Source organism: Gymnodraco acuticeps, unplaced genomic scaffold, assembly GCF_902827175.1.
Source record: "Gymnodraco acuticeps unplaced genomic scaffold, fGymAcu1.1, whole genome shotgun sequence".
Taxonomy (NCBI): domain Eukaryota; kingdom Metazoa; phylum Chordata; class Actinopteri; order Perciformes; family Bathydraconidae; genus Gymnodraco; species Gymnodraco acuticeps.
In genome coordinates, this window is record NW_022991375.1 from 42,991 (window position 1) to 52,877 (window position 9,887).

At 40.4% G+C, this 9,887-nt stretch overlaps 1 protein-coding gene across 1 annotated transcript in view; it reads right to left on the minus strand.

The window, feature by feature from the left end:
• si:dkey-166k12.1 (solute carrier family 22 member 13) overlaps positions 1-7,148 on the minus strand; it is a 10,926-nt gene extending 3,778 nt beyond the window's left edge. Inside the window, exons 1-6 of the mRNA XM_034240847.1 lie at positions 6,456-7,148; positions 5,913-6,016; positions 4,756-4,910; positions 3,805-3,973; positions 3,517-3,631; positions 96-193 (exon numbers count right to left, since the gene is read on the minus strand). Of these exons, the coding sequence (XP_034096738.1) occupies positions 96-193; positions 3,517-3,631; positions 3,805-3,973; positions 4,756-4,910; positions 5,913-6,016; positions 6,456-6,938 (1,124 nt within the window). The 5' untranslated portion in view covers positions 6,939-7,148. The remainder of the gene's footprint in view (positions 1-95; positions 194-3,516; positions 3,632-3,804; positions 3,974-4,755; positions 4,911-5,912; positions 6,017-6,455) is intronic.
• Positions 7,149-9,887: the final 2,739 nt, after the last annotated feature.

Sequence of the window (9,887 nt, forward strand, 5' to 3'; positions counted from 1 at the left end):
AGAAATAAAACAGACAAAGAAACATGGAATGATTTGGTATTCACATTCAATAGAGCATTTGAGCATAAACACATACACAGATGCCTGAAACGTACCAGATGTAGAACAAGATGAAAGCCCTCTTTCTCATTTGAGGAGTTCTTACGAGATCCACTGCTGAATAACTTTGCTTCCCTCCACTTAACTTCTCAATCTGGATAGGAAAACAAAAGCATTTAAAAGACAACGCTGGTGATATTCTACTTTTTTATTATTTCAAACAAATCCAAGTTTTAACCCAGTAGCCAAAGCATGTGTTATATAGCCGCACCCCCCAGGATTGCCAAAGCACCCCCTAAGCACCCCCAAGAAATACATATATTTTTCTTTTTCGAAAATTATTATTATTATTTTTATTAAATGAGAAAAAATATTAATTACATCAATGCAAATGTGAAACAAACAAATGTTTGACCAAAAACATAAAGCCAACACAGGTGATATGATTAGGCCAATGGCCAGCACCCATTCGATTTTTGACCTACCCATAGGCTAAATTACTTTGTGACACTTGAGTGACTTCCTGTTAGCTAGAGCGCCAAATGATTTGCTAACAGCAAAGTGAAAATATGATCGTTTTTTAGTCCTTAAACGTCCACGTGTGGACACTCAATCAAAGCCACCTGAAAGCGAGAGGGATTCTGCACATAATAGGCCTCGTGATTACAAGAAGCTTACTTCTGGGTCTCTGTGTTTCATTCAAGCTCTGCTCTGTGTGTGTGTGGCACGAGCCATTTTGTGTGCGTGAGCGAGCGAGCGAGCGAGAGAGAGAGAGAGCGCACCGGTGGGTATCTACCGGAGATCGTTGTGGTTAGCATCTGGTGCTAGCTAGCCAAGCTAACGGGTATAAGGAGCTTTTTCAACAACAAGGTGGAGGGAGAACTCTCTCCTGTCAGACGGAGAGTCTCAGGTGTAATTTATTATATGTAATGTCTTGTCTTTTATCTGGACCCTGAGTCTGTAATAAAGTTTTCATTCATTCAGGTAACCTCAGCTCAGGTGAAGTAAAGGACTCTCAGTGTTTAGATAGTTAACTTTAGTCTAGTTATCTCAGTGGGTCTCAAACGGTTTGTTTTAAAAGGGGAGTGATTTGTAAAATATCCATAAAGAAAAAGTAAATCTGTTTACAGTTCTGTTTCATATGGGTGATGAGAGATGTATCCATAGATCTCTTAATGTTGCTCTCAAAGTGCACCAGATTGATGCTTTTAACTTCAATATTTAAAAAAAAATCTTCCCGGGGGAGCATCCCCCCTAGAGGAGGTGAGGACCCTCCTAGAGGACGTGAGGTCCACTCCCCACTTGTAAAAATAGCACTTGCTTACACATATGCCGTGAGCTGATTATCGAGCCTTCATTGTAACAGTCGCGGGTGCACTGTGTGTGCGTGTGTGTGCGTGTGGGGAGTGTTGCAGTAGAAAATTCAACTGTAGTGCTGGTGCATTAATGGGAAACCCTTAAAGGTGGGGTAGGTAAGTTTCAGAAACCGGCTCGAGTGCACTAAAATGTGAAAGTACACAGCCGAAAAGAATCTGCCCCTTCCTTCAGACTTCCTTACAGAGCACCTCCTCCAACACACATGAACGCGCACATGACGTCAGCAGACTGGTGAAAATAGGCTTGTTTGAGACAAGCGAGACCTGCGCAGTTGCGATCAACGTCTTGCTAGTACGTTGCATGATGGTTAGTCATTTTGTCCGACTTGCTCTCGCCTACATGAGACGTTGAAATCTCGCGGGACAAAGACGCCCGCAGCCTTGAGAGCGAGGCGCGGCGAGTCGGCGCAGTTCCTCTCCACGGGCTGCGGAAGCGAAATGCTTGATGGGAAACGACTCGCTGGTATCTCGAGCTGAGCGCTCATTGGTGGTTTTTACCCCGTGCTGCTGATGAAACTCTCCAATTGGCTCGGCAAAAGTTTGTTGTTGTTTTGTGTCAGTTTTACGTCGCCACATCCATTCCCATTTTTCATCATTGTTCCACAATGTTTATCATCATGAAATTAATATCTATATATTTTATACTATACTTGCACTGCTTACCGTTTTCATACTTTATATATCTTAGCATATTCATACACACTGTTCATACTGCTCACAGGCTGATATCTAGTGTATTCATACCCCTCACTGTTTATTCATCATTCAATTCATTCTATATTTTATTCTGTAGATTGATTGTGTACATTACTTTTCACTTTACTGCTTGTCGCACTCCTGGTTAGAAGCTAAACTGCATTTCGTTGTCTCAGTACCTGTAATATGTGCAATAACAATAAAGTTGAATCTAATCTTGAGCAGGAACAAATGTATTTACTTAGTACATATCTGACATTAACGATTAAACACATGGCGTGTGCATTCTTTATAAATGCAAACCGAGTCAAGCCGACTCCGGAGGTGGTGGTATGCACCTTAAAGTTGTTTGCAATCCGCCAAAAAACCGAGAGAAGAAGAAGAAGAAGAAGACGAAGCCGACTCCGAGCTGTCCGACTTCAGGCCAGCTTTTTGAGACCTCCCCCGGCTGCGATCGGCTATTCTCGTCTACTTTCGAGGCGAGCCGCAACGCGTCTCAAACAAGCCTAGTGGCCGCCTGTTGCTGGCGAGTCATTGAAGTACTGCTGCAATGCACGCCCAATGAGGGCACGAGATACATTTGTGCGTGCACGAGATGGAAGGCTGACAGACAGGGAGGCAATCCAATCCGTTTAGCCGGGCCGGCTAAACGGATTGGTTGTACTTTTTACAGTACCACGGGTTCGTTCCACAGATTACATTTTTTTATGGATTTTTTGTCAAAGCACTTAAGATATTCATTGCTATCGGGATGTTAAGAGCATTCCATGGAATATAACAAAAAGTGTATCTCGAGCCGGTTTCTCAAACTTACCTACCGCACCTTTAATGTTTGAGCACCCTCTATGAAACGTCAAGCTACCCCACAGCACCCCCTAGAGAAAATCTCTGGCGCCGCCACTGCGCATAGCTATTTAAACAATTAAAAACACATGCATTTGCCCAACTGTTGCAGTGAGTGTTCCTTTGTTGCTATGACCTTGGGTACTGTGGGTTATTTTGAGAAAATCCCACTTACATACCTATCCTGCTATTAATACTCACTAGAATGCCAAAAGTGCATTGTGTATCACCAACAGCTGGACATTTTCACCCAGCAAATTCACTTCTACTGTTGTTTTAAAGGGGACATATTAAACAAAACTACAGTTCACATTTGTTAAAGGAAATTAGTGAGCAATCTTGACACAATATAGACACTGTGTAACATCTCATCTTGGCATGATTTTAAATCCGCTGTGAGATAAAGGAATTATGCAGTGTAGGGAATGGACAAACAAAGTGATGGGTTTGTTGTTTCCTTTCCATTCTAAAAAAGATTAGTCTGTAACAGGTCTTGCTGCAGACAAAAGACACATTGAAATAGTTCAGATAGAAGGCAGTTATGAAATGCAGAGAGACACACTTGTACAGCAGGAGGTAAGACACGGCCGTTCACTAGTGCTGCTTTGCGGAGGAGTGCGATGGCTTCCTCCCTTCTGTCGTTGGCCAACAACCATCGGGCCGACTGAGGAACCACCCTGACAGAGGTAAAGAGAGAGAGAGCCGACAGGGGGAGAAGGGAGAGGAGAAAATGCCACAATGAGGAGTAGGACAGGAAATGATAATCACAAAGAGGGCATTAATTTACTCTTGTGAAGAACTGTATGAATAAACATTGGGTTAATGTTCAGGTGCTTGTTGAATTTCCCACCATATATAGAAGATGAGCAGGAAACCGGGGGCCGATATGGCCAGTTGCAACTTTCTCCAGTCTCGTATCAAGTATGCTACGCCCGCTAGCAGTATGTAGCCCAGACCAAAGGCGTAGTCGGTGATTATACCAGCCAGCATGCGTCTTTTGGTGCACGTCCACTCAGTGCCTTTAGAAAAAGAGTGCAGGGTTTGGAGCGAGAGGAGAGGAGAGGAGAGGAGGATTCATGAGGAGAGGGTTAAGCTAGGGTCGTGGTGTGGAGCTTTAAGGTTGTGGAAAGGGTGGCAAGGGTTTGTGTTGTGGGATTGGACAAAGAAAGCATGAGCAATTAACACTTTAAGTACGATATGTGAAGGTTTGACAAATGAGATGACTAGCCACTGACAGTTAAGAATTATGCCTGCTAGTAACATTACACAGGACATATAATGGTCATTTTCAGGTTTCATATTTCAAAGCGTCTTTGGGTTCAAGAAACCGCTATAGAAATAAAATATATTATTATTATTATTATTATATTTGTATTTTGCACCTCTACTGTGACATGTTGACATGTTTTAAAAAGCTCTTTATTTTTCTCATACTGCCTGTGCTGCAGCACCTCTTTTCACCCTCTGTCTGAAACCAGAGCCCAGTCTGCTCTGATTGGTTTGCTGGCCGGCTCTGTTGTGATTGGTCAACTGCTTGTAGATATCCTGCCCCTTAGCCTATCACATACAATGTGTTGGAGCACTAGCCAATAGAAGTGCGAGTGTTACGTAGTGATGTCATTGTGTTACGGATTATCCACAGTTTTAGCCTTTGCAGACCATTTACATGCACAAAAACCTATGTAAGACACTGCAGGAAAGGGAAAATCCCAAAGAGCATAAAAGGGCCCCTTTAATTGTCATTGAAAATGAATAATTCACAATTCACACGTGAGAAGTCTGTTGAGTGCTTTGTAAATACCAAGTACAAAGGCGTTGATGATGACTCCCGATATCGTGGTGCCAACTAGAAAGCGGAGAGTCACATAGATGGGGAAGTTTGGTGCAAAGGCCACGGCGACTCCAAACAAGGTCTGAAGAGCGATGGACAGCAGCAGGACGAAGCGTCGGCCGTACCTTACACAGAGAGAGGAGCGGAAATGAGTTTGCATGAAATAAATGATCAAACATGACTGTGACAGGGTGACCTATACAGACAAATGTTACTGTGAGAAAATGCAAAACCTGCAGGAATGTCAACAAGATGTGAGTGTTAGTGCCCCTAGGGATTTGAATGCTGTCTCTTTAACTAAAAATGATGGAGATATTGATATGGAGATATTTAGGATGCTCAGCATTGTGAACATCAAGCTAAGTCCTCTCTCTTTATATCTGATAGGCATTATAGACACTGGGTTTTATTTATTTACGAGTCACTTTCTTTACTGCGTTGTTGTCTTTTAATATGGGCCCCTATCGAACATGCTCATATGATATATTGGATTAAGTTGCAGGTACTGGTGCTGGTTTTTCTCATTGTGCACCAGCTGGAATAATATGCAAAACAATCGAAATTGTGTTTTCACAAAGACCTCAACAACTGTTAGCGACAGGATGTGTTTCAGGTACCAAAAGTAATACAGAAAGATGCTAAAAAGTCAAAGCAAATATAGATTTATAGTTTTATTATTATTTTTATTTGGCTTTTTAGCATTTCTGCTATACTGTATATACTTCTTATTTAATAATAATAATAGATTTAATTTGTTCGCGCTTTTACAGGTGCTCAAAGACGCTTTACAGATATAGTGAAGAGAAAAATAAATAAAAATAAAGGATTATTGATATAATTTGTATTACTTGTCAGCCATATTGAAAATTAGGTCTCTACCTTGATGTGTTCAAATAAAGGATACATTAATTAATTAAATAAAAGCTATAATTTCCTAGATTTTACCATCTTGACAGAAAAACGAAATATGTTATGATATATTAAATAAACATTATCAGTTAAACCCCACCGCAATACAACTCATTAGCATGACCTTTGACATATGGGCCACTTGTGCAATGTCTCTGAATCCGACAGTTTGGCTGTTTGTTTCGGCTTCAGGATTAAGATGGAGAAACAAAGCCTACCTGTCAGCCATGGCTCCAAACAGCACAGAGCCCACCAGCAGGCCGAACATGTAGACAGACGACCCGAGACTGTTCAGTCCCGCTCTGTCACACACCAGGTCCCACTGTCAGAAGGGAAGAAAACACAGAAGAGATTGCAGGACAAAAATTAACAACTTTTATTTTTCCATTAATAGACTGGGGCAAGTGTTAAAGCTGAATCATTTGTGTGTCAGTTCCAATCAAATTGTGCTATCAAGTGTTGTTGCATTGCAGCTGGTCAAAGCAAAAGCTCACTGTGGCAAATATCAGATTCACAAAAGAAAGGCAGTGTTGTTTCTTGTGTCGAAATGAAAAGTAAAGCCTTAAACCATAAATATATACCAGTCATTGCTATGTTATTGTCTTACCTTGCTTGTTTGTGCTCACCTTACTTTTATGTTATCTTGTGATAACTTACATTTTCAGTATAATAGTATCATGTTTCAACTCTAAGTCATGTAGTTTGATTTCCTTGTGCAAATGACTAAAAAAGCAACAACATCAGCATGTTATATTATAGACCTCGGTGACTGTGGTACTCTGGAAAGTCTCCTTGCTGTACACCCAGCCCTGTCCACATGGCACACGCTCAGTCCGGTTGACATCTGAAGAGAAACAGGAGGAATCCGAGAGGCTGAAGTTCCCACTGAGTGTACCCGGTAATGAGGACTGATTCCCGTGTACTGAGCTGGAGCTCTCTCGGCAGTGGTGGGGCGGCGAGGATCCGGTGAAGATGCTCACCATCATGTGGAAAGCGAGGAGGATCTGGGGTAAACAAATCCATACGTACAGAGTTTTCTGATACCTCCCGAAGCCTCCGACTGCAGAGAGGATCTGGTCGAAATTCATTTTGGGGAAATGTAGGACAATTTGGAGAAGGAAGTGGAAATGTGCAGTGTGTGACACCAAGCAGAGTGTCGACACCAAGCAGACCCGTATCAGAGTGGATGTGGGGAGCTGTGGCTGGTTCCTCAGGATGTAAACAACAAGGACATCAGTTCCCATGTGCTGCTAGTCCAGCTCTTCCAACATGACCCATCTTGAGCAGTCCTGAAATTACCTGAAAGGCAGAAACTTCTCCCACTTCCTGCCCAAAGCTGGCAAATAGTTTCTCCAATCGAGGGTGCATACCGTAGGTCTATTAAGTGGGAAGATGGAAAAAATAAGACCCTAACCAACAAGTGCCTCTGTGATTCTCCTCCCACACGGTGCAAAACCCGGATAAATGGAAACAGGTTTTGTAAGGAGCAATGTGGAGCGCGTATGTAAGGGGAGGGCAGGGCTATAGCCTGGTTACAACATCTCCTAAAACATGCTCCAATGCAACATAACACTGGCACTGGCTATTATTATGCCTTTTTGTCATGCAAACGATTGAAGCATCAGTTGCACTTGCCATTCACAATTTTGAAATAAAATACCGATTGTTCATTTGGGGTAAACAAAACACATCTTCACCAGAAATCTGTAAGAAACAATGTGTGGGCATATCTGCTGCCATCTTCTGCTGGAAGATTGCATTACAGTGAGACCCCTCAGCCTGTCTGCCATTCACTTATACTGAAAGATAATGTGGTCATACATTATAAAGGTATCTTTTTTTGCTTCACAGTGCTAAACCAGTACCTTTCACATAGAGAGGAGCGGACCTGAGTTTGCAAAAATGAACAACTACCACTGTGAATTAATGAGATAAACTGGTGTGATTTATACTGTGGACATGTCACCACCACTTTTTGAAAAGGTTGAGTTTGTCCCCGTTGATATTTCAAAGCACAAAAATATATTCTGCAAAATAGCTTGCACTAAAAAGTCAACCAAAACATTAGAAAACCTTTTAGAAAGCTTGATATGCACAACAGAAACTCATAAAATGCAATGTAGAATAAGTAAATGTGCATCGTCATTAGCTGACAAATACAACCCCCAAGCTTCAAGAACATTTTACTTAAAAACCTGCATGCACTGATCAGTAACTTAAAATAATGATTGATATCGTTTATTTTTGATAATTATCTACTCTACTCTCTTACCTTATTTGGGCAATTTAAAATCGCTATTTCAACCTATTGCATTGCCAGTTGCTCTGGTTTTAATTGATTACGTTGCTTTCAATCTTAAATATTCTATTTATTTATTTGACTGATTTTAGCTTTTTATAATTTCTGCTCTTATCTTTTCTTATTTGTGTTTTTAATGCCTTTGATTTGGACATGTTGCAATATAGTTTTATGATGTGTTTAACAGATTGTCTGTGTTATGTCTAGAACTCAATACCAAGACAAAATAATAATCAATCAATCAATCAATCAATGTTTATTTATATAGCCCAATATCACAAATGTTACATTTGTCTCAGTGGACTTTACAGTTTGTACAAAATATCAGTATGACAATACGACACCCTCTGTCCTTAGACCCTCACATTGTACAAGGAAAAACTTCCGGAGAAAACCCACAGTTTAAAGGGAAAAATGGGAGAAACCTCAGGGAGAGCAACAGAGGAGGGATCCCTCTCCCAGGACGGACAGACGTGCAATAGATGCCGTGTGTAAATTGAAAAGATAATACATTTGCAACATAGGTAGTCCAAATGTTTGGAAATGCATGTGTGTATAATAGGAAGATGAATCCACGAGGATATCCATCCAGGACCTATGATCCAGGACCACAGCCACGACTCAAGATCCAGGGCTCGCGATCCAGGACAGAGGAGCGCAGGATCATCCATGACTCCGGATCCCGGCGTATATAGACACCAAAAAGAAAGACATTTGGGGAAGCTGGGTTAATCGGAACATGAGAGTACACAGGTATAGACAGAGAGAAGGAAGAAGTAAGATGTCCCCCGACAAACTAAGCCTATATCAGCAAAACTAGGGGCTGGATCTAATCAGCCCTAACTATAAGCTTTATCAAAAAGGAAGGTCTTATAATAATGAAAGAAGAAGGACCAAATGTACAAGGTTACTGTATATTCACTATGCAAAATGTAATGTATTATAATATACAATTAGGCATGTCTTTTCTTGGGCTTGTAGTTTTTGTAAATAATGATGCAGCCATGGTCAGGAATGGCCGACTCAGCATGTTATCTGGAACACAATGGCTCCTCTCTCTACAGTCCAGTTTGGCAAGTGGGAGGCAATCACTGCAGATTCAAGTCAGTGTTCATTAAAAGAAGAAAACCTACAGTAAACCTAAATGCACATACAGTATGTCAGTTGAAAGAAAACCAAACCTTGCTGGGGTATAATGTCTCTATGTTGCGAAATGTTGTCCAACAAAAATGATATTAAACGAGTAAAACAATTGAAAGATTAAAATACTCAATTTCATAACATGTATTATTGGATGACTCAGAATTAGGTATTAGGTGTTTAAGTTTTACATTTGACAAATGTTTTGTGCATTTCATAGCCCCTTCCTGTTGTGGGTGCTCCTGACGTCACTGATGCTGGTTTCGGTGTCTGGGTGACAGCAGGGAGAGAAACTGTAAAGTCAGATATATTTCAACCGGAAGTGATTAGAAACAATGTGTTTCTTAGGAAAATAAAAGCACAAAAATGGCATTTAAATGTCCAGTAAAAATTATATAAAATTGAAAGAATTATGATGATAAATTGAAGTGTTCATAACGAAAAATTACATTAACACATAGGCCTACAATACACAAATACTCAGGAGATTCATTGATTTTAATTTGTATAGGCCTTCATTGACTTTTATAGTTATATACAGTGTCCTATAATAAGGACAATAAAATAAAATAAAGCTGATACGTACAACATATAATTCAATCCAAATCAAAACTGTTTTCATTTGAAGTTCTTTTTTTTTAATGAAAACTATTGTTAGAATTACAGTAGGTTAGTAAGTGTGTAAATACTATGGTTTAAAAAAATATATAATCCGACTTTTTTTTTAAACAATGTATATGTATGACTTTTACAT